This window comes from Apteryx mantelli, chromosome 3 (assembly GCF_036417845.1).
Source record: "Apteryx mantelli isolate bAptMan1 chromosome 3, bAptMan1.hap1, whole genome shotgun sequence".
NCBI classification, from domain to species: domain Eukaryota; kingdom Metazoa; phylum Chordata; class Aves; order Apterygiformes; family Apterygidae; genus Apteryx; species Apteryx mantelli.
Genome location: NC_089980.1, coordinates 42687759 through 42713205, shown reverse-complemented (window position 1 = coordinate 42713205; position 25447 = coordinate 42687759). Strand labels below are relative to the sequence as shown.

General features: G+C 37.7%; 1 protein-coding gene across 1 annotated transcript in view; it reads right to left on the bottom strand.

The window, feature by feature from the left end:
- Window positions 1–25447, bottom strand: part of KIF6 (kinesin family member 6) — a 182345-nt gene that overhangs the window by 24028 nt on the left and 132870 nt on the right. Inside the window, exon 16 of the mRNA XM_067293186.1 lies at window positions 7027–7077. Coding sequence (XP_067149287.1) covers window positions 7027–7077 — 51 coding nt within the window. The remainder of the gene's footprint in view (window positions 1–7026; window positions 7078–25447) is intronic.

Genomic DNA, 25447 nt, shown 5'->3' with positions numbered 1-25447 from the left:
GAGTGTCACAGTGCATAGCAGAGATACCGAAGCTTAGCGCTGCTGTATTTTTTGCTGGGAATTCTCAGATAAGCTTATACTCAATTCTCAGTTCTGGGAAGCCTCAGACTTACTGTGCATGAGCAATATACATATGTATGCTCAGTAAATCCTGTGCTTGCAGGTCACAGTTAGGAATGCAATGCACACAGCAACTGTGGTATTGGTTCAATAATCTAATGTCTAATGTTTTCAAAAAATATTAGATGATCTACATGCATTATACATGAAACACTGGCCCAATCACTTATTTGAAAATGATATAGATATGTAAATAAACTCAAACGTTAATGGTTAAGGAGCAATGCCAGCACAAATACTTATGAAAATGCACAAAATCATTGATATTGGACTGTACAGTGAGTTTATAGCAATATCATTTGAAAGAATATTAAGGAAAATAAACACACATGCTCTACACTTAGCTGCTTCTGTTTTAGCTGTCCATGCATATATATAGGTCATGCAACTGACATGTCAGTTCAATTCAGACAAGAAGGAAGTTGATTCAAGAGGTGGATACTTTCAAATACTAACCAAACAAGTGTATATAGAATCAGGTCAATGTAGCATCAGCCTGAACTTCAGGTTTTATCTGTTTGCTACAAGTAATAGTAAACAAACCTTCATCTGCAAGAGAAGTGGAGGAGATGGAAAAGAGGAAGAATGGAGGTGTGAAAGACTGACAGAAGTACTATGGACACAGGTACAGCCTTGTTGGTGAAATCAGTAAATCATGAGCAAGGGGCAGCAGTGTTCAGTTTAATGCCCCAAAGGAGACAAAAGGTGTTGAGTATGAAGCACCTCTATCTTAGAATTGTTTTTTTTGTGTTTGTGTGTGTGTGTGTGAAGATAGCAGGGAATATGTGCAAAGACCTGAGCAACAGCCTTGGCTAAAAGTGCAGTAAAGATCGAAGTACTACAGAATTTTTGTTTCCACTCTCCTACCTAGCTAGTCCCTTATAGCCCTCAAAAAGAGCATTCCTAATACTTTTCTAAATGTTGATATGATGTACAAGTTTTCTGGAAAATTTCTGAATCCACAATCATAGGACTTTATGTCAGCAGACATGTAGGTCTTTAAGAAGATTCCTGTTGATCTTGTTCTGTGTTCTTGTACAAGCCAAGTTCAGAGCCACAAAACTTGGGCAGTTGTCACACTTCTGCTAGCCCCCATGCACATACCCATCAGCTGCAGCAACACAACAGCTAAGGTCACTATGCGGGGCTATGAGCTGGTGCAAGAAGTATAGCAAGATTTCGCCATGTTGCAGCAACTCTGCTACGGCGCAGAGTCCAGCTGGTGGGCAGATCCCCTCCCTTCCCTCCCTGCTCCTTCTTGCCATCTTCCCCCCCATCGGAGCCAGGGACACAGTCTTTCCAAAGCCAGCCTTGAAGGTCAGTACTTCACACCAGGCACAAACTCCTTGGCATCTGGATTCAAGTTGCTTTTGCTCAGAATGTCCTCTGAACTGTGACCGTCACCAACGGAGAGCCCCCTCCCTTCAGATACTTGTACACATTGATAAGATCTCCTCTCAGCCTTCTCTTCTCCAGGCTAAACAGGCCAAGCTCTCTCAGCCTTTCCTCATAAGAGAGATGCTCCAGTCCCCTAATCATCTTTGTGGCCCTTCGCTGCACTTGCTCCAGTAGTGCCACATCCCTCTTGTACTGGGGAGCCCAGAACTGGACGCAGTACTCCAGATGGGGCCTCACCAGGGCTGAGTAGAGGGGGAGAATCACCTCCCTCGACCTGCTGGCAACACTCTTCCTGATGCACCCCAGGATACCATCGGCCTTCTTGGCCACAAGGGTACATTGCTGCCTCATGCTTAGCTTGGTGTCCACCAGCACGCCCAGGTCCTTCTCGGCAGAGCTGCTTTCCAGCAGGTCAGCCCCCAACCTGTACTGGTGCATGGGGTTATTCCTCCCCAGGTGCAGGACCCTGCACTTGCCTTTGTTGAACTTCATGAGGTTCCTCTCTGCCCACCTCTCCAGCCTGTCCAGGTCTCTGAATGGCAGCACAGCCCTCTGGCGTATCCACCACTCCTCCCAGTTTTGTATCGTCAGCAAACTTGCTGAGGGTGCGCTCTGTCCCTTCATCCAGGTCATTGATGAAGAAGTTGAACAAGACTGGACCCAGGACTGACCCCTGGGGGACACCGCTAGCTACAGGCCTCCAACTAGACTCTGCACCGCTGATCACAACTCTCTGAGCTCTGCCATTCAGCCAGTTCTCAATCCACCTCACTGTCCACTCATCTAGCCCACACTTCCTGAGCTTGTATATGAGGATGTTATGCTTTTCAAAATCTTCAGCCAGTTTTACTACTGATATCTTTGCCTGAGTGAAAAATCATCCTTTTTAACAAGCACAGGCTTATCCACCTTCTGTCAATCTCAGAATTCCAAAAATAAACCACAATGCAAAGTATTTCTGATTGTTTTCCTTTGAAATAATGGACGCACTGGCAAAATGAAACCCATCAGTAAAGAGTGGCCTCGATGCCACTAGAGGTCACTCTAGGAATAAAATCAGTGCCCGGCATGCTGCTTACAGGAGCTGTAAACTTTTACAAAAATCAGTCCGTTATTGCTTGAGATTTCAAGCACAAATACCAAGACAAACAGGTCATTCTGAACCACTGTGCATATCAAAAATGTTAATTAGTAAAATTAATCTTTCCCTTATACCTGAATGCATTCCATGTTAACTGAGTACACTCCTCAGTGTTGCTGAAAATAGTGTATTTTACAAACTGAAAACTCAGGGATGTGTAAAATACATGAACTGACCCACATGGTTATAGAGGAATTGCCTTTGGATACCTAGCAGCCCTGAGAAGATGCTGCTTTATCTCTTGCCACAAAAAAAAACAAAAACCAAAACAAAAAACAAACATAAAATTCTGGACTTCAGACAAACATTATTTATCCAAAGGTCTCTATTTAGCCTATGTCTAAGATACCAATGTTCAGTGCCAGGAATGATGGCCTTAAATCATTTCTTTTAAAATTTATTTCTGATTAAAACTATTATTCTCCATGGACTGCCCTGGATTTGTGTGGGAAAACACAGACTGCCACTTTTCTCTGCTTCTGCCATTTTGTGATTGAAAACACTTGTGTCTCCTCGTTTCAAGGCATTAATGTAGATCAAGAATCTACTGCTTCAAATGAACAAAGTTAAATGGCTTCTCAGTTACAAGATGTAAAGCAGTGAAAGAAACAGAGCTCATTTTATTTAAATATGGATTTATTTAAATAGGAGATTAAATATGATGCAAACCAGCAGTTTGGAAATGCTGTGCGCTTTCCGTTCACACAGATCACAGAAGATGAGCTAGAAGACATAGTTATTAACTATTAGCCTAGTCAATATTATATATGTCTGTAGAATGCTGCTAGGGTTGCAGAGAAAACTTTCATATACTTCTTAAGCACCCCTTATAGACTTACCAAGCATAAATCACAGTGGTCCAGTCCTTCTAGTGGCATGGGCTATATCGCCCTTTGGAGAAGCAGGAGCAGCAGTTCCCAAGTCCACCTATCCAGACTCGCACAGATGTGTCAGAAAACACATCTGCATTCCACCATCCCATATGGTAGTGGCAGCTTCTCAGAGCACCACAAACAAGTGCATTGGTGCAATATTTTCTTTGAAATTGTTACCCAACACTGTTTGGATTATTTCTGTGGTAGTATCCTGGTGAATTATGCAGCACTGTATGTCCCAGCTTTATTGAGGTTCTGATAGTGCTGTTCTTCTCATCAAAGAAAGGTGAGGGAGCAGAATGAAGCACATATAAAGAAACACAGAGCAGGGCAGGAACAAGGGCATAACTGATAGTAATTTCTTTAAAACAGGTATGCAACGTATAAAATGTAGGAAGAGATGATACAGACAAGGCTATAGAGGGAAGAAAGATATGGAGAAAGCTCCCTATTCTTGTCTAAAACTAATGTGTGATACAAATACAAATGTAAAAGTAGCAGATGTCAAAATCTTTGCTCTCAGGCATTTTCCACTCTAAATTAAATGCTGAGAAGCATTTTCTAGGATCCAAATGTATCTGGTGTTTATGACTCACCTAGTCATTTTATATTTCATGATGGATAGGCTTTTTCAAAGGAAGCTTACTCAAAAAAGAGCAACACGAACATAAATTTGTGCTTTGAATAACAACATAAATATAAAATATTTTTAAAAGCCAAGTTATAAGTCCTGGGAAAACAGAGTTTTTAAATAAAAATATCGATAAAACAGGACCTTGATGCTGAAATTGGAGAAAAGATTCCTTACAACAGCCCATATTTGACATCTTTATCCATGTTAGATTTTACCCTTGTTTTCACAAACAGCCCTACTGAGAACAATGGAGCTGCACAGAAAAACAGAGGTGAATTTGGCCCTAACGAACCTTCCTAGAAGCAGGTTCTCTTTGCATTCACTGAAAGGTGTTGCCATCTCCAGATGTTTTCAGGGGAACCCTAAAAGATGCTGGGGAAAGAAAAGGTTGAGAAAAAACAGAAAATGGGAAGAATCCAAGAATGGAAAAACATGAAGGCAGGAAGAAACAGGTAAAGTTAAAAAGGAGATCAACAAGGAAGGTGGAAAGGGAAATAAAGAAAGGCAGAAAGAACATGAAAAGAGAGAAAAAAAGGCAACTTTGGATGCAGTGATGCCAATTCATGCCACTTCATAGTGTATGCTACTCTGATCTTACTGAAAAAAGGGAGTTACGTGCATAATAAGGTCTTTTGTGTATCAATAAAGATGAAAGCGACAACGAGAGTGAACCCGGGGAATTTTACACAAAGTATTCAATGCTTCTGGTCTATACTGGAAAACATGCAACACTCCTCTGCCATCAGTGAAACCTCCCAACTATTTGTGTCCTTTGTTAACTCCCAGCATATGTGTTTTAAAAGACACAGGAAAGAACAATGGGCTAAGTGGTGGAGTTTTCCTTCGATGAGAAATCCACATCTTAAGCATAGCCATGAGGGAAACAGATCATCACTGTTCAAAATCCAACTAAAATAGCTTCTTAAAGAGTTTTGACCATAAAAATGTTTTAAGTTAAGAAAAAAAATGGCAGCTGGAAGACGTTAACTTGGTTTCTAATTGAAATAATGATGTGTTTTATTTCATGTTGGGATTTCAGCAGACTCTTAATTAGCCTTTTCACCATGCAGTTTTCATTTAAGACTATCTTGATGACATTCTGGTCATCAAGAAAGATCCTGGGAGACTTGACACCTGTTACTCCTTGGAAGAACGTTCATCCAAATAAGCAGGCAGGCATATAATACTAATACTCTCCAACTCATAGAATAAATATTAAGTCAAAATACTGAGAGTATTTGCAGAATGAATAATGAAGGGGGAAAAAAGTTTGGAAAATATTTTGTGTGGTCCAGAGTTAGTGATGATAAGCAGATAGCAATGCTCAAAATACAAGTCAAAAACATATGGGTTGCCTGCTGCGGTGTGGAATACTAATCGAATATTTACAGCGTGAATGTACGGCTGGTAAAGCCACTACTATGTCATTTCCTCAGGACACGAAAAAAATTATGCATACCTATTTTATAAAAAGCAGCTTTGATAGTTATTGAAAAACAGCATTTTCAACACAATTTTCTATATATAATAAAAAATCAGTATACAAGGCTGGCCTAGCTGTTATCATGCAGATTGAAATATACAGTCAGAGTACACTGTTTCTTTATTTTTTGGAACACTGAATAAGAAATTCTCATAAACAACATTGCTATTGGTGCAACTTCTTAATGTGACATACAATCAATAAATAATATTATAACCCGGAGTGCACTAAAGAAAGAACTCCATGATATACTGAAGATATCACCTTTAGATTGTGCTTCAAATATTGATCTAAATAAATGGAGTTTGACTCCTGGGCTTTATTGACATGGATAGTATTAATTTTCAGTGCTGATTTTTAAATAAAGATAAAAAAGGATAAGGGTATAAAGCACTAACATCATCAATATAGCTTGAGATGCACATGGCTAAAATAAAAAGAGAAAGGGAGAACTCTTTTGTTACTTTGCAGTAGCTTATTTTCATGACTTCCAGGAGAAACACAAGATTAAAAATTTTCTCCCCTTTATGAAGAGCCGAACATTGGTTGTGTATTCATTGAAACAAAACCACAAACTGCAGCCCAGTCTGAGCTAGCTCCATTCTTTACATAAAGAAGGTCCATGAAGGCTCAGTTTAGCAGTCTTCTGTGGATCTAAGTGAGAGGGTCGTAAACTGTTATTGCTCCCAGCTGTCTTCTGTCACATCGTAGCTACAGGTTACTAACCCAAAAGTGGAATTCTCATATGAACACTCTTAGTCTGTTTCAGTGCAAAGTCAACAGAGCTGGCTTAAAGCATTTTAAACCAAATTTGGATGACTCCACACTTATATGAACAAGAAAACTTAGATGCTTTCAGCTTCACACCTGCATCAACAAAAGTTGTAGGGAATAACTTTTCAACTTCTATAACTAGATCTGAAAGAAATAACCTGTATATGCCCCTCTTGGAATGAGGAAAATTTGAAAGGATGTCAGACTGACTGTGGCAGCATGGCTAACTAGAAGCTCAGTCTCAGGACAAATCAATGTATAGTTAATGGGAATTCAAATTAGAGTCACCAGAAAGCAAACAGTCTAAAAACTGGAGAGCTTAGACCTCTCTGTTCTTGTTTTGGTCACCATAAAAAGAATGCTTTTACAACTTTAGAAGAAACTATTTATATGGCTTTTGCATCATTTTTCTCACCACATAAAATCAGATGCCTTTTGAACCAAATCTCTGGCAAAGTTCATAGAGTTCAAGAGTTTATGGTGTTGACTATTGCAGAAATATTGTGGCATAAACTGTTGCAGAAAATACAGCCTACCCAATGAGCAAGATAAAGCCCTGGGTGATATCCTGTTGTTCCTATTGTATCTGAAATGTTCTTACCTAAAGCTGACCTTTGAATGTGCCGCTGGGTTATCTCTCCTTTCAGATGGTCTGTAAAAGACACAAGAATGCAAATAGTTGAAGAGTTTTAAAATGTCAAAAATTAAGGAAGCCTTTGCTTACTTCCCACCATTTGAAATTCCCCATGCAGTCAGCCAACTTAAGGATTTTTTTCTGATCCACAGGACAGGTGGTTTCCTGATTTCTGTCCTTCTCACTCTCACAACTAAACAGGTAGGCATAATTTGGCTCTATATATCCTCAAATATAACTCTGTCCAATAAGACTGAAAATGAAGCTATTTACTCTCAAGCACTTTCACAGGATAACAATCTCCTGCTGCTAGATACAAAAGAAGTCCAAGTGAGGCTAAAAGACATACAGAATTCCAAGTATTCATTCAAAATACTTCTAGACACTAGCAGTGGAAAAGAGATATTAGGTCACCCAGTCCCCCTCTTTATCAGTGAAAAATTGTTTCCATACAGTAGATTTTTTCATGTTTGACCTGCTCAGTTTTAAATATCCCATGTACTGGAGCTTCTGCAAGTTTCATTACTTAACAGAACTCACTGTGAAGATGCCACTGGTATTCAGTCAGAATTTTTCTTTACTTAATTTCATTATCTTATTATTCCTAGTTAGGCTCCCATGCCCCATATAATTCACCTTTACCCTTCTTTTATTAAGTTCCTCCTTGATCCTGGGACACTGGTCCAGTTCACTAATTATTTCAAACCATAATTAGATTACCACATGGGAAGCCATTATTCATTGATACTGATGGCACCAATAAAGGAAAACATAACCCTAAATATGCAGCTTCAGCAGTATATGCGTTTTGAAGGAGGATGGGATTATCTGTCTTTCCAAGTTTTCAGATTAAAACTACTTCTAAGCAGAGACATGCACATAATCCTTACAAAGCTACACATCTGTATACCAGGGAAAAAAAATGCAAAATTCAGTGCTGATTCACTTTTTTCCAGACTGATGATTACTTATGCTCTATCAGCATCTATTTAGAACTAAAAATATCTGCTTACAAATGAAGACTTGTAGAGTAAGCTAATCAGAACAAATTAAGTCATTAAAAGCTGCCAAATGTTTAAACAGAGAAAGGGGAAAACATTCACATTCACAGGTCATGAGAATCAGACAGCTCTGTGAGTATCAAAAAAACCTGAAAATTAAACTTCATAGAGAGTTAAGAGAATATTTTTTAACTATTTAGTAGCATTCTAGAATAGGTATTGTATGCAATACACTACAGTATAACAGCCCAATAATTTTGCATGTTTTTGAAAAGAAACCCTACCTACTCCTTAGCTGTAAAAGAGATATTGCAGATTCCTATTTTGCTGCACAGTAAAAGTTTTATTATTTTAATTATTTCTATCATAACCAGTGGGTTCATCTGTACTTAAAATTATCTGTAAAATCAAGAAAAGCCTTCATCTACTGAGACATAGGCTAAGAACTAATCTTCTCTACCCCAGCCAAACAAATAAACCCTCTGTCTCAGATCTACCAACACCCAACCAAAAAAAAAATTTAGTTAAGTAAGTTTCCAATTTCTGTAACTATAGACAGAAAAGCTTGATTAATCATTTTTACAGAAAAAAACTCAGTTAAATAACTGCTTACTCAGTTATTTACTCAGTAAATACTCAGTGAAATGTGAATTGCTTTTTTGTTATTCTGGATATTTAGATCCTTGTATTCTATTGTATTGCATCACATAGGGTGATGTTATTCACTCTATACTGAGCCATGAGATATGTAACAATTTGTAGTAATCTTGTGACTCAGTTCAATGGATTACCCTTAATTTAGGTGCCTCCGAAAGCCACCTATAAATGTCTCTTCATATAAGGGCTCAAAAACTCCCTTTCTTAAGCGTTGTGAATTGTGAAAGGCAATGCCACTGTCATCACAAAAAATTGTTCTAAGTTGCTACAATATGCTGCTCATCAAAAGTCAACTAAAAATGAAGGTTACTTATATGTGAAATTCTCTATCCTGTCATTACATGGTTTTAATACTTATTTTTCTGTCTTTAACTTTTCTAGAAACAGATCAGCAGCAATTCAAATGTTTTGCATAAATTTCTATCAAGTGGTAATGAGATCAACTGATAAAAGCAAGCCAAACAAGTCAATGAAAATGAGATCGAACTGATAGACAACAGTCTGCAGTCAATACAAATAAATGGAAACAGAAGAATTCAGGGACTGATTTTTAAATGATTATAGCAAAGAGGCTCAACTTTCAATTACCTAGACTTCATTCTCAGTACAGCTGGGGTAAGGAGCACAGAGGCTGCAGAAGCCCTACTTTTATTGTGAGTAAGGCCAGCCAGGGATGTGGAACAGACCCAAATGCTCCACCTCCCCTTCCTTCTAGCCTTTGTACACTTCTGCTCCATTCAACACGTCCCGTAATGTTGTAAGAAATCTCTTCCTTCTTCTTTATGGCAGCTTTATGAAAGAGTGAGAACGTGGAACAGGAACCAGAGTTCTGTAATCAGAGTTGAACGAAAGAAAACGTCTCCATCTGCTAGAAAAGTAAAACCCGGTCTTACTCCTATAGCAGACAGAGAACTTTTCTTTTTCATCTGTGAATTGAAGGAGAAAGGAGACATTTATCTGATTCAAATAGTCCAAACTGTCTTTCCAGGGCTGCAAAAATTTAACTTCTCATCATTTAGCAGAAACTTTTCTGAGGAGAAACTGTAAATGTACTATGGGAAATGTGGCCAAAGAGGCATTCTGGTTCAGAGGATATAATGATATCATTAGGCACCTGACTCCAATTCCCTACCAAAGCTTAGCCAGATATGAGTTAATCGTTCATTTTGTTTTAATCCAATTTGAAATTTGACAATTTATTTAGATTTCCTTGGAAAAAACTCTGGTTTTCATGTATAAATTCTTGACTTTTGACAAAAAGTTAACATTTTCTGTGTATGCTTTTGATTAAAATAATCTAGTTCTGTTTTCACTACTAATATATTTGTGGGAGAATGAGTGTTTCTGACCTGTTCTACTTTTCTCTCTCCTAGAAAGCAGTTACCCCAATGCAAGGTTTGTCATAAGTGACAGAATTAGGGGATGGTTCCAGTACTGTTGCCTGTACAGACCTTCCCATATAAACAAATGGAAGATTTCAGTCTTTAGTACTGCCAGTTCTACAACCTTCACAAACACAAATATTTACCCAAAGAAATATGAAGAATCACATTCTCATACAAAAACATGTCTTTTGATTCCAACAGTGTAAAGTTGTGGACAAGGTAGCGCTTAAATGTGGTTTGCAAAAATTGAATTCAAGACTTGGCGAACATCTCTCAACATATGGCTAATTATGTTTTCTGAAGTCTCACCAAACAAGAAGCTAAAAATAAGCCTGTAGCTGATATCAAATAATTTTTTCCAGTGGAGTCATTCTTCACTTGGAGATAACAGTCCCAATAAAATGTTGAATGCTGCAGCTCCACATGTTTTGGCAAAAAAGTAGTTTTGGGGAATTTAAGAATTCACTCAGCATGCAGCCAGCTGTCATTAAGGTTGTGATAAATCTGTTGGTTTTGGCCTGTGTTTCTGGACACATGTACCATCCCGAGGTATGGAAAAGAGATGAACTAGTAACAGAGAACTTTAGCTTTGTGACAGGAGAAAAAAGTAACAAGGGAAATGGAGGAGACAAAATGGAATAGAGAAGTCTAATTAGGAATAATAATGTAAAGCAGAAGAAAGTATCTTATAGGCTAACCAAATATCGGAATCAGTAACTTAAATATTAAGGCTCTCCTGTAACTTTTTGTCTTTAGTTCTGTTCCTCCAGACTCTTTCAAGGAACTGAAGTTGTCTTTCAATTTATCATACATAATGAATGCTTGGACATACAGTGTACACTTCAGGCCAATAAAAAAAGGAGTGTGTTACAATTTAAAAATATTGATTAAAAAATAACAGTTTTGGCTTTGTTTGAATCCACATTACATATTTTAAATCTTCTCTTATGTTAATCAGACATTCCATAAAATACTGCTATGAGAATTCAAAGACTGCTAACTTAAAGGATAAAACTACTGCACAAGTTAAGAGTGCACATACAACTTTAACTCCATCTCTTCGAGAATATTTGTTGTTATTAATGTGGATGTGTCCTTAACTTGATGCAGGGTATTTTCTGACTTAATGTTTGAAAACTGGGGCCTTAATCAATCATTTCCCATCTCTTATTTCTCAATACTGTGGTATTGCTTTGCAACATTTTCCAAACCTGTGTTTAGCTTACAAAGTCATTCCATCCAGAAGATTCTGAAATCTTCACACCTCAGCTACTGTAGTGTATCTCTTTCTTCATCTTTAAATCTCTTTTTTGTGTTACATAAAATATCTAGCAGAACATCCTCTTTTGCATTCAGAGAACCTCCCATTTCTGGAACTCACCCTCCAGGTTAAGTATTTTGGGTTCCTATTAATGCTATGTAGCTTAAGTGTTAGATCCATCTTTAGAGTCTCAGATTGTCATAACAATTGTTTAATCCAATTTAGGTTATATCTTCAAGGCACAATGCAGCGCTGTGCAGAGATATCTGAGTTATAGCTGATCAGCTAGCTGAAACATCAACACAACACTTCTCATGACAAAACCATGCTGAGAGACAGGGACAGTCTGAGAACTTCTGCACGCTTCTCTAGTGTAATCAGACTGTTTGTGTGTTTTTCTTAACCCTTCTAATGGTTGTCTTTGATAGCTTGCACAGACCCACAAATCTCTAAGTAGTTCATGCATGCAGCCCTCAGGGCTCCTGACTAGGTCCAACACATTTTTCAAGGTATGAAATACAGTCCTCATCAGCGTTAAAAATATATTAATGACAATACTTGAGGTAACATACTGTAAAGTATAACCTGCTGCAGGAGATTTCTGCCTTTTGTTCACTGAAGAAACAACTGCAGCAGTTTAAGTTTTTACTGGCTATCCTTTCCTCTTCTCCCTCTCCCTTCCTCCCTTTCCTTAGTCTTCCAAGGTTTGCTGTCAAAGGTTACTGCCCCCACAGCAGAGAAGGTAGAAGTGAGTGTTTGCCTGTATTCTGACTACTTCAGTACACAGTTTGGCATCTCAGCACAAACATATCTTCATCAGCGACTTGAGCTGTGACACTATCCAGTTAACTGGAATGTCTGAAATACTAGTAAACACTCCCTTTTGCCAGCTGTGCTGGGAGGAAAGCGGTGGAGACAGTAACTCCCAGCAAACAGATGGGGCAGACCACTGGGGGCAAGGTAGTTTCTGACAGTTAGTAGAACTCATCTGCCAGAGTCCCCAGGAAAGACAGCAGGTTCAGAATTGGAAGCACAACTCTTCCACACCAAATCCATGGTTGTAAACCATATACTACACTCAGCACATAAGCAAATACATTCGGAAATGAACAGTTTTCCTAACATACTTACATTCTTTGAAGTTTAAATATTGCCGATTTAAAGGCATACATTTTACTGTGGTGTAGGATACTGAACATCTTGAGATCACTATTTAAAGTATCTGACTGGAACATGCTCCCTTTCTTGCAATACTCAGCAGATAACAACTGTTTTTATCAATACATTTAATACCTGGAGGTGTGATCAAATTCACAAACAGAAAACTTATTATGACACAGTAGTCTCTGTCACTTGTAGCATGATACTGCACTTGAACTTCGCTGATTTTCTTGAGCTACTCAGTATATAGTTCTCTAAACTCCGTCCCCATTTCTATGCATTCATTTCTAACCCTCCGTATTAACTCTCTTGCCCATTTATTACACGTTCTCCTTAGTTCCAGCCAGATAACATCATACTTATTTTTTTCTCACTGAGATGATTACTTGAACCTTCCAAATGATGTGCATTCTTGTAACTGTTCACTATTTGGCCTGTATTCCCATAGCTCCCTCTATCCTTTACCCAGTTGTTTTTTGACAGCTGGCTGGTACAGAAAAACTGCTTTGATAAGATACATGGCAAAGCTGTACAGAAACTGAATTTATTTTTCTGATCATATCATTCTGGACCTCCCTCTTTCTCTAAGTACAGACTGTCATCAGCTCTGCAGGCATTAATTCTTGAGGTGGTCCTCAACAGGACGTTCATCCAGATCAGGAAAATGTTAGAATGCACCACAGATCCCATTCACCCAAAGGCACAGGATTCCTTTCTATAAAAAGCAGAGTGCGGGAAGTGGCTAGTGCACACAAATTCATAACCACACACATACAGACTACTGGGATATCCAAGCTAACCAACAAAAAGAACTAAAGGCTCTGGACTGTGGTTCAGAACAGTCCAGACTGGGATTCAGAACCTGGATGCTTTCTGAATTCAGAAACAAATGTTCAGACTTTTATACTATCACCTAAATGCTGGCTGTCACTACCCAATTGATTTTTTTGAAGTTGAACTCAGTGCTGCCAGAAAGCATTAGACAAGCATAGAGGTTTAGCAGCTAGTACTCTCCAGGGAACTCCAGCACAAGGACACCTAATTTCTGGATTCTCAATGGGTATGACAGGCAGCTGGATAGTTAGCTCAAGATAGTAGTGATTCTCTGCGCATCAGAAAAAGAAGTTAGATGTATTTCAGGAACTAAAGTGGGCTAAATTCCACCCCCCCCCCCCCAGATAGCTCTCCTGAATTTTGGTGCCTAAATTTCATTTAAGTTATACTTCAGATTCCAAAATGTTATTCTAGGTGTTGCCCAAAGTTAACGAAAATTCTGTGTACCTATCTTCTTTTCATATGCTGGAAAGAAGACAGAAATGATGCACATCTGGAAACTGTTGCTCAGTTGTTTACCACATCTATTTGTCTATGAATTAAATATTAAGATGGCCCAAAAAGCAGGGCTGAAAAGCAATGCCATATGGATAAGGAATCATAATCTGTGAATTCATTCTAGTTTTAAGACTGGTATTGCAGAGTAGTTTTTACTGCTCTGGATGCTTCTACATATGACTAAATGCAGCTTATCTCTTGATTACTTCTGAGTATTTAAGGTCAAGAGAAAGAATAAGGAAAATAAAGTCAGAGGAACAGCTCTGTATGCAGTTCCTATTTTTTTAAAAAATGACAAAATTTAAGAAGCATAGAAAACAAATGGTAGGGTACTAGAGCACGAAGAGGCAAATTTAAAGACAAGGAATTTTTCCCCCAACAAATTTTCTGATAATAATACGTTGGTCTCAATTAATAATTTGAACAGAGAGTGAACATATCCAAGTATGACATAGACACAGACTTTTTTTTTTTGTTAAAACACTGCCTTTGCAGCTTTGTACTATCTATGCACCAATTTCATGTCTAGTTACATTCTGTGATGTTCTTGCTGGCCAGGACTGCCCTAAACAAAATTAACTATAGACTTCCAGGCCTCACTGTATACTTCAGTTTCATACCACTTTAAAATTTTGCTGGCTTATCCAGCAAATATTTGTCCTGGAATTAAGCTTATACTGCTGTGTGATCTCTGGTCAGATGAGACACACACAAACTGATGTTAAGAACCTGACAGATATGCCACAAAATTCACAATTAAGTAAGTTTAAAAAAAAATTAAGGTCCTGGAGCTGCTTAGCTGCTAACATGTTTTGAGGGCATGTCAAGGCTTTGAGGTGACAGAGACAAGGTCAGAATAAGAATGGGTGCATGACTTATTTTATTAATGTTCATTTACTTGTAATATATGTGCCAAGCCTTTATGAAACGGCTTTTGAAGTGTTAAGTACATACTAACATTCCAGTAAAATCTGAAATAGTTTCTTGTAAGGATACACTGTATATTTACTGTTTTGGATAAGTCTAACTCTACTTTTTGAATCACACAGCAATTTTAAACCCAACCTGATTCTATGTATTAGGCAGAATGATATCATCAGCTCCGAATAAAGTCTTCACTCAGCCTTAACTAAAGTGCATAAGGTCATCTTCATAATATAGTAATTCACTGTAGTAGATTGCACTCCTTCTGTAACATTCACAAGCAGCTGTCTAGTGATACCACTAGTTCTACATGATTTAAAAATTAGATAAATTAGAAAAAATAGCTATTGCATTTTACCACATGTACGTATGTATGCACATACTGCAAATCTGCATGAATGCTGGCCAGATGTGTAAACAGATCATAAGAACCTATAAAGAGAATTTTCAATTTCTGTGCTCATGAAGGGGAATTGTTCACTGACAGCACTACTCTGAATAAGCTCGGTTACCATCTCTAGAGTTTGAGGGCTTGACTCCTCACTCTTGAAATCTCAGTGCTGTAATGAATTATCTTAGTTTAAAGGTAGTGGAACAAAATGCAGGATTGCTTCTTTTGATTTAAAGACAAATGTGGTCAATATAGGCCATCCAGTACTCAACAAAGATTCAACAAAGGAAAACTTTGTGTAAAAAAAGACTGTTGCAAATTTTTAAAAACAATACCAATAACTATCACCTAGCCTCTTTTCTCCCAAAGAACAAACTGAATAGACTGACTACATCAAAACCTATTAGCCTAATGAAGCAGCAAAATGTAGTGAAGCAATTCAGCAATGACTTCCTGTTTTCAGTGTGCAGCCAGCCTATGAGCAGAAAATCTCTGGTACTATAAACTTTCTAAATTTACAGACATGGCAGTTCATAGCTTGACTAAATCCAATGAGCTTGGTCCATTTGCTTATAGTTGCTCTAGTGAAACGCCTAAGCAAGAAGTGTTTACTTTTATTCTGCCTGAGCATAATTTTTGCCCCTGAAAATACTTCTGTTTCTAAAGAACAGAACATCATTTGTAATAATTAGAAAACAAAAATGCTTCCTACATATTTAGATTCCAACTCAGATCCAAAGAAAACATTAACATCTTAGGATGTGGAGTGACTGTTACACTAATAAGGTTCCTCTGTTTAAAGAATAGCACATTAGGGGAGCATAATAGAGCTGCTCAAATTAATTGATTCAGTTTAGTATTTTCTGAATAAATCATTTGACAAATCATGTTTTCTCATTCCAAGGATGCATTCAGCCTATGCACTGTCACCCAAAGGCATTGCCTATTCTTTGAAAGTAAAAACAAACAGATGTAAGCTACTCTGAAACAATGGGCAATACTTAGCATTGGCATAAACATATGCATTGCCCCTGAAGCCTAAAAATCTGCCGAAATAAGTTCATTTTTAAATTTGCTTACTGTTGCTGCAAAGACAATTTTACATTACTGAAGGTGGTATCTTCCATCCTGTTCTTACAGGGAGAAGCAGAAAAAGGAGAAAGGCTGTCATAAAACTGCTAGGACTCCCCGATTCTCTTTTCAGTCTCAGCTCTAACTGAGAGCAGGAAAGGCAAATCCTATTTCAGCTAAGGATTGACAGACACATAGCACCGACATTGTTCCTTCTGTCTTTTCTGACAATTGCCAAGCATGGCCCCATGCTGGAGTAGTAGTAGAACAGACAGCTCTGTTACAGCTGCTATCAATCTAGGTATATGTCCTGAATGAGACAAGAATCTGACCTACGAGATTTACCTTGCATAGAGTAAGTATAATGAAGACTGAATGTCTCTCCTGATTTCAGAAAGGTAGAGTAATACTTTACAGGTTATTGTAACAGATTTATATTTTTGTCTGTTTTTCCTACTTGTCTGCACATCTTACTAGCAGTTTCCTGTGGACTGTCATTGATCTAAAGATAATACTTTATTTTTCATTGCTTAATCATGGGTTTTAAAAATTGCACTTCTAAGTAAATGTAACCACACAATTCTAACAGTTCCACAACGTGAATCCTGCTCCTGTGCTACTTTGCAATGACTTCTCTTGAGATTCTAAGCACAAATTCTCACATAAATTGAAAATATGATTTGTTGATTACAAACAAGGCATTAACTGATTATTCCGATTCACTGTGAACACTGTGAATGAACAAAGAGTTTACTGACATGAACCTTTCACTGAACTGCCAGTGAGAAAGAAATATATACTCCTGTCATTCACTGAGTTTTATTATGATCCAACTGCCTCCTCCTGGAACAAGCAAATAGATCATGGAGACTCTCATCACAGCTCTGAGTCTGTCCCAAGATGGTAGCAACCAGTTACCAGTAAGCAGCTGTCTGCCAAGCCTAGGTGAAATGCATGACATCTATTCCACATTACAGCACCTTGAAAGAGAAGATTGTATGAAAGACACTGTTTGAGATCACAACCTTCACATATATTGTGCTCTATAGATCCCTGGCTAAACTGAACCTCAGAAATCATGGCTAAAATGAGCTGAGTAGGAAAAGAACCTTAGCAGAATCAGGGTGAAGGTGATATTCCATTATAGAAAGAAGGGAAATGAACTTAAATGGCTGTAACCAAACAGAAGAATAAGAGGTAGAATCCTACAAAGTAAAGTAAATCACATTTCTAACAAAGAATAAACTGCAGATGGCGAAAAGTTGGTTAAGAAATAAAATCTGCAGAAACTCAGCTGTCTTTCTGTGTTTTTAATTCCATTTCCAAATATCAAAATGTAATGTTTAAAAAAAATAGATTCCAAAACTGCAATCATATGGCATGATGATTAGATATCTATCCAAAACAAATACACACAGGAACTATGCTTTTTCAGTACTATGTTGCAAAACAGTTGGGCCAAGAAATTAAAGAGAAGGAATCTGAAGATTGTGTCAGCCATGCTGAATGGCTTCAGCTTTAACAGCTACTGCTATTTTTGGTGGACACATAAACATGCCTAGTTTATTACAAAACTACTTTGAAACTGACCAGGAGATCAGAAACAGACTGGGGCTTCTAGGCACTGGGCCACGTTGAATAACATCCCAGCTGGGAAATTACATCTGGGGGACTGTTTGTCCCTGTGGCCTGTTGTTCTCTGTTGTTTTCCTCACAGATGGCTGCAGGTTTTGCAGAGCTAATCTGCTTCATTATGTTAGTCATAAATGACATCCCTCAGGAGTAAACAGCATAGTTGCATACCTGAGATTAAGCATGGTAGAAACACTACTTGTGTTCCTTTCTCTGACACAACTGTTGTGTCCTGAGACCAAGACTGACTCCCTGTTAAGCAGCAGAGGATATCTGCAACATGCAGCTTCCCAGGAGAGAAGAAACCAGTGGAAATGCATTAAGGCTTCATTTTCATTTATAGCCCAGTGCTGGAACAGAAGTGGTGAAGCAGCTCCCAGGCAATCTCTTTTTTCAAATAGCTTTCATTCTGCACTAATACATACTTGTCAAATCTGCTACTTCTCATGGTAAACTACTGTTTTGACTTGTTCTAGATCACTAATTTGGCTCCTCATCTGGAATTTCGCAGGTATTCAGCAGTCCAGCTGGGGTAGTAGCTGCCAGGCAGCCAGAAATCCTGAACCCAATAATCATTATACATGCATGCAGAATGACACTGAGCACACTTTGTAGAATTCATCTGAGCACATACAGTAAGTTTGACACCTAGAGAATGTGCTAGATGGGTTGCACTTGTGCAAATGAACATTTGTGCAGCATGCCCAGCACATCCTAAACATGTTACATTTGCTGCACCACACAGACTTCTGTTTGGGAAGGAAATCTGGGACCCCTACTTTTTAAATATCAAGCATTGTTGGGTATGCTAATGGTTGCTTCCCAGGGAGTTTCTCTAAATCAAGAACGGACTCTGATTGAAGAATAAGATAAATAGCAAATTCTCTTGCTTTTTATGTAAGTTCTTCTCTAACGACACAAAACTTTGTGTAATGTTTAAGAGCAGTATACAATATCTCTGTAAGAAGAAACATTTGCTTGTACAATAAGAAAAAGCACTTGAAAGACCACACATCATACCTGTTATGTCATTCCTGAATACCTGCAGAGCTGATTCAGAAAGACTGGGATGTCCAGAAATTACAGATTTTATTATTTAAAATATTTGGTCCTTCGCTTTGCTACAGTACCTTCTGTCTTATATCCTTTACACATGTTAATTCCTGTACCTAATGAGCCACCCATTTTATCAAGTAGGAATTAACTTCCAGTCCACAAAATCTCCTTGTGTTTGGACACTGCACTTGCTAAGCCATTGACAGGTGTTGAAAATTTGGTAATGAGATCCATGGTTAGAGAACCTACTCTGCATTATAATTTTTCAGCAATTACAGTATTGTAAGATTGTTACAAACCATAGTGACATTTTTAAGAGCTATGCCACAGCTGCATCTTTCTTTTCTTCTCTTTTCTTGAAAAATACGATCACAGTCAACATTCCTCTTCCATCAGCAGAGAAGCTCAGACTTCTGAGACTAACTTCTCCTAATTGCTGAGTATCCCGAGGGTATACCCTCACTTAACCATTGTTTTAAATTGTTCAGCATGAGAGATGCTTCTAATGAACATTATAGAAGTCAGCTAAATACATCAATTAAAAACATGCCATAGAAATGGCCTGTTCTTCCCCCTGATGCTGGATTATAATATCCCTGTTTCTAGAACAAGAGGACAGGTTTGAAACAGAACAAAAGAATAAACAAAAGAAACAAAGAAAATCAGAACCAGAAAAAAAATGGCTACTTATCTGTGACTTTTTATTTGAGAGGTACCATCTATATACACATGCTTACACATTTCGCCTCAGCCAACCTGTTCAGCAGACATATAACATTTGTCCTGCTACATGCTGTAGAAGTTATATGTAATATCTGCCAGCTCCTGTCAATCTCCGCATATTTACAAATTCTTCAGAAACTTTGGCAGGAAAAATTAGAAGGATGGGTTGTGACTGTACATATGAGCATGCCTCAGAGAACAGTTTCAGAAAAACAACTTTTTTCCTCCTAATTTTTATAGACATACTGCAGTTCACAAAGAATAGTATTTGTAGTTCACAGTAGTAGCCCTCATGTTACCTTTTAAGTAGAGGACAGTCCCAAAGTGACTGGCTGAGTGCAGAATGATGGATTGCTGTCCACATCAACAGAAGGCTGAGTAGCCTCAGCAGTATCATAACACTTAGAGAAATTGTGAATGCAGCTCATGAAGGCAGCTTTGGCGAGCTCAGAGACAGAATATATTGCAATATATTTCACAATATAAGGGCTTTTATTTCTCTATTTATATTGATACTATACCTAATACTTGTTGCTCTTTATCAACTAAAACAACAATGATAAAGCCAAATCTGGAAATATTTTCATAATTTCTTTTTAACCCTGATACAAGTAGAACTCAAACTGACCTCAGCTGGAGTTTCTCTTGAGTGAAGATTTCAAGATTTGTTCCACGGAATTTAAAGGTCTCTGCTGAGAATAGCAATTCATACTAAGTCACCTGAAGAATGAAACACTGTGGAATGATATTACTGAGTTATCTGTTCATTAAATCTTCATACTGAAATCATTTATTTATGAGTTGTTTGCATCTCATTTGAAACAGATTTCTCTCTGGAATATAACCTTTTTTTCTTCTTAGAGTTTCTCAATGCCTTTTTAAACACAATTCTAAGACTTTTCTTCTACACTAGTCATTTCCAATAAAACTCACTGAGCTTATATATCAGATATAAGACTGCATAAGTACTTGAGACTTTCTGGAATCAAACTAGAACAGTGATTTATCCTAATCAGCAACTCTGAAGTCTCAATGTTTATTTGCATAAAAGAATATGTATTTCAGAATGTTACACTGAAGTGTGGAATACATTTCAAAGCACAATAATTTCTCCCTTATTAAGTCTCACTTCATATGTGGCTGAAACAATGTCCACTGAGCTAATGTCTCTGACTTAGAACATTTATAGTAACATAGAATCAACAGATAATACTACTAATAATACTGAACTTTAAGAAAGCAATGGGTTGATCTGGATGAATTTTCTTTTTATATAGCAAACCATCACAACACTTGCATTTAATTTAGGTTCCATTTCAACAGAAAAATTATATCCTTTCTAAGTACACATACCTCTTCAGTAAAAGTTTTAAAAATGTTCTGGCTCATGCATGACTTCCCTCAACTCTTTAAATCCATATAATCATGGCCTGAAATATACATAACATTCCTACAATCATCTTTGGGATTCCATTTCTTAAGTAATTGGTTCATTCTTCTCAAAGTAAGTAATTCATGACAGCAAGTGAAGCTAAAACAATGTAGATTTAAAACTGAGCTAATACACTGCTCTCAGATCATCTCTGCCTGGAAAACATCATTTCTTCTCATTTCAGTTCTTATCTATGCAAAAAAAGTTTGTATCAATTCCCTTGATAAAGTTGTACAGGTATAATTATAAACCTTGCACAAAATATTCTTACTTTGGTGTTTAAAATAGTCCATCTCCATAGAAAGGCAAAGTGACCATACCAAAATAATTCTTAATCTGACACTCCCATAAAATAATTTCTTGTAGGCAGTAAGATAAAACTGCAACCTCATATCCTTATGTCCTTCATTTGTGCTATGATGTTTAGTAAAAGTTAGTCAAATATGAAAATGCGCCAGATATGTGGGAGTGGAGGAGTTAATCAATGAGGTATTTATTTACTTCAAGAGGAAAATGATTTGATACCATCAAATACTAAAAAATTTGCAATAGCTACCAATATACATATGCAAGCATATTTTCATTACTGTGTTTTTGTCATTGCTTTTTATATTTTTGTAATTGTCTTGTGTCATTGCTTTATAATCACTTTTTTCTCTCTGTGCAAGAGTGTGTCTATGTATATGTGGAAAAGTGGCTGTAAGAAACAGGCTATGGAAAAAGAAAGAGAGAGAAAATGTTGGCTGACCAAAGTAAGAAAACTGTGGCTCTATAAGGAGGAACTCACTATGCTTAATAAAGCAACAACACAAATTTCAGGTTTACTGCTGTCCACCCCTAATTCAGGATACTGCTGCTCCCCAGAGGTTTCCATTCAGAAAGGCTACATACTACAATGCATAAATACAGAAATGAATAAGCAGAAGCGGCAGCCATAATCAGATATGTCTTTTGTGAATTTAAAACTTGCCATCAATGGAATGAGGCTCTTGTACAATCATTTTAATTCTCCACTCTTAAAATCTGTCTGCTCATTTTATATCAAAATAAAGTTCCACAGTCATATAGACTAAAACTCTATCACTGTCATGCATGAGGAATTCTGATGCAGGTTTTATCTTACTAAGGTTCTGATTAGGTTTTACATCTACTTTGCACTCATGGAAATGACAGTGCAAGATACAAGGCAGGGAATCAAGGTCAATATTTTCTTTGACTGCTGTTATTTCTTGTCCTCGCTCTCTTCCACTCCTCATCATTTCAGTGTAGCACTCCACTAACTGTGATATGTAATGACAATTGTTTGAATAACTTGCAAGCAATTTAAATTAAGACTCTTGAATAATCTTGCTTGGCAATACTAGGACATGCCCTCATTAAAGATTATCATTGCTTTTGATATCCTATGATCTTGTGCACTAAAATCAAAGTGCGAAATGATGCAGAGCAGTGCAACATCTCAGCATTCCTGTGGGTATAGCTGTATCATCAACATCATGCACACATAATCCACCCACCTACCCTTTTTCATTCTGAGAGTGCCTGTTTCCTCACACAGTTATTACTCCCACATGAGTTTGCCCTTCCTCTCCCAGCTTCAATCATAATGTTAGCTGATTTCTGGACAGACTGAAAACAACAGCTGCTTCCCTTTGGGCATTAAATATCATTTAGTACATTTTTTTTCTTAGGAAAAAATAGCCCTAATAGCGATACAAATACCCCAAGACAGACAGACATTTATAGGGATGAACTGGAAATCTTTACTAATCTTAGATGCATCTAACATGCATGTGTCTAGCACATTCTTGTGTATGAGCAAGTCTTTTAGTGACTAAATTCTGAATAAATGTGTTGGCTTAATTCTTACTGAGAACAGTATTTATTCATTTACCAATGAAGTAGCACTCAGTTCTTTTTAATCATTTAATGCTTTGCAATTTATTCAGATGTAGACTTTCTCTCCTCACTGCCAGAATTCTTCCACACAGAATGTTCTTGGTAATAGGGGTAAAAATACTTCGCTTATAACCATACCCTAGAAGTAAAGCTCCTGTTAACCCTGACGGGTCAATGTCCTATCTCAGCAGCACTCTGTAGTCAAGTATTGCCCTGGGTGTTCCTTGATGTTGGTCATGAACCTACATCTGTGGGTCAGCCAGGGCCTGCATAACGATTGAGTTCTTTGCAGTTGGAATACACAAACACGTTTTTGGCCATCACACTTTGCATATTGACATCCTTAGCACAGTTTAGAAAACCTGTTCTCTGAAAACCATCTATTATATCAGTCATATTAACTATGTTCCACACACCTCAGCGAATCACGTTATAAATCTGTGATACCACACTACCAAGAGCTAACTTGTCAAACCGGATTAATGACAACTATTGAAGTCTGGGGTAGCCAGCTTCCAGATCGCAATAGCTAGTCTCTTGCAGACTTGTCCATGCAGTGGATGCTGGTCACTGCAAGCTCTTTATATAGCTCCATAAAGGTCAGTTTCCTCATGCAGAAATTGCTGGTCATGGTGATCATCATGACAGTGTAAATCCACTCTCCTGTGTGGGTGATCTTGTTGTAGAAGAGTAAATAGTATGTATTGAATCTGTGACCATACTAACAAAAATGAGGTGTTACAATTCTTTCATTGCTACCAGCATTAAGCATACACTTTAATAATTACTTTCCAAAGTATAGTAATAACTACTTTAATAAACAATTACTTTCCATTACTTTCCAAAGAAAAAAAATGACACTATCTCAGATCCTCCATCAACATCTCTCAAAAATAGCACAGCTGCAAGCTGAAAAGCTCTTCCAGGCTTTTCCTTGACTGTGATTAGAGCAGGGAAAAAGAACATCCAGAGCCAAAAGAGATTTGACTAGATGTACCAGCAATTTAAGAACGCTTCCATACAGCAAACCAGCAAGGACTAGCCTTTCCTGGTCAGTGAGCAACGTTCAGTGTTATACTGATGTGCATATGATAATGCAAATGAAGGGTCTGTCTGGCTCTGCAGTGTGGTTGACAGCAAGCAGGCTTAGACAATAAGAGTTTAGAGACGGCTTGATTCTGCAGCCTTGCCATGCTCCGCACTGTGTCCCCAAGGCTAAGATGCCTTATGTGATAGACCTGTGAATGCCCAGCTTCCCTTCAGGCTTTCCTAAAGACAGATCCAGCCCTTCTCGAGGATACTGCTGTGTTTACGTTGAGCAAGGGCCTTCAATTTCTTAACTAGAACTACAGCACCAGTCTTGTTTCACAAATACCTCAGCCATAAAGAAATAATCACAAAATCAAGAAAAGACTGATAATAAATTGAGTCATCTCAGCACAGCCCCCTGAACAGCCTTCAAGAAAACTGACAGGCTATGTAGGATGTCCAGAATTAATGAAACTAAATTCTGGCAGACTAACTAGGCAGTAAGTTCTAAAACTGAGGATTGCTCTAAGAGCCTTTCTATATATTAAAGGAGCATGTTCAAGTGTCTGTGCTGATCCTCTATCCTTTATCTTTTTATGGAAGCAATAATACCAACAGAACCTACATTGAAAATCTTATCGCAAATTTATTTGCTCAGAACCAACTTCCCAGTATGTTTTTGAAATTCTAGTGTATTTGAGAAGTGGTTGGAGTATTCTGTGTACTTTTTACTGCAAAACACTCTAATATTTCCAAAGTCAAAATGAAAGGATATTTATGACATACAAGTTACAACCAATGGCTGTCAATGTCTCAGAATATAATCAGACCTCATGAAATGGGCTCTACATCGCATGAAGTGGCTTCCCCTATGACCTCTGTGGTGCATAGTTTTATACTATTAAGTGTAGCTTAGAAATAACAGAAACTGATATTGATGGAATCTGTTCTTGATTGTGCACAAGGCAGCCAGGAATGCTTAAGAAAACCAAAACAACAATAAAAAGTAAATTAAAGATCTAGTTGCAGGCCACAGATGACTCTTATTCCTCCTATCAGGTTTTCAGTATAAATTTGGTGGGTTAGCAACCTTATGTGGCATCTTTAATGGTCTTCTGAGTACGCATCCTATGATGAACCACACTTAACTGAAAAATTGTTTCAGGCTGCTAAACTATGTAAAGTAGAGCTATTGCATTGGCTAACCTAAAGAAGCCAGAAAGTGTCATTCTTGACTCAAAGTTTTAATTATTGTTAGAGAAGTGCTAATAGGCAGATTTATTAACCACTACAATCAACAGAAGCCTGGACAGGAGAAAAGAATAACTGAATAAAATACAATATTTATAAAACCAGAGTGTGAATTTTCATATGCGGCATAAAGTTTCACAGAAAGAATTCAAAGAGGGAGTGCAGACTATGATCCTTCTCAAG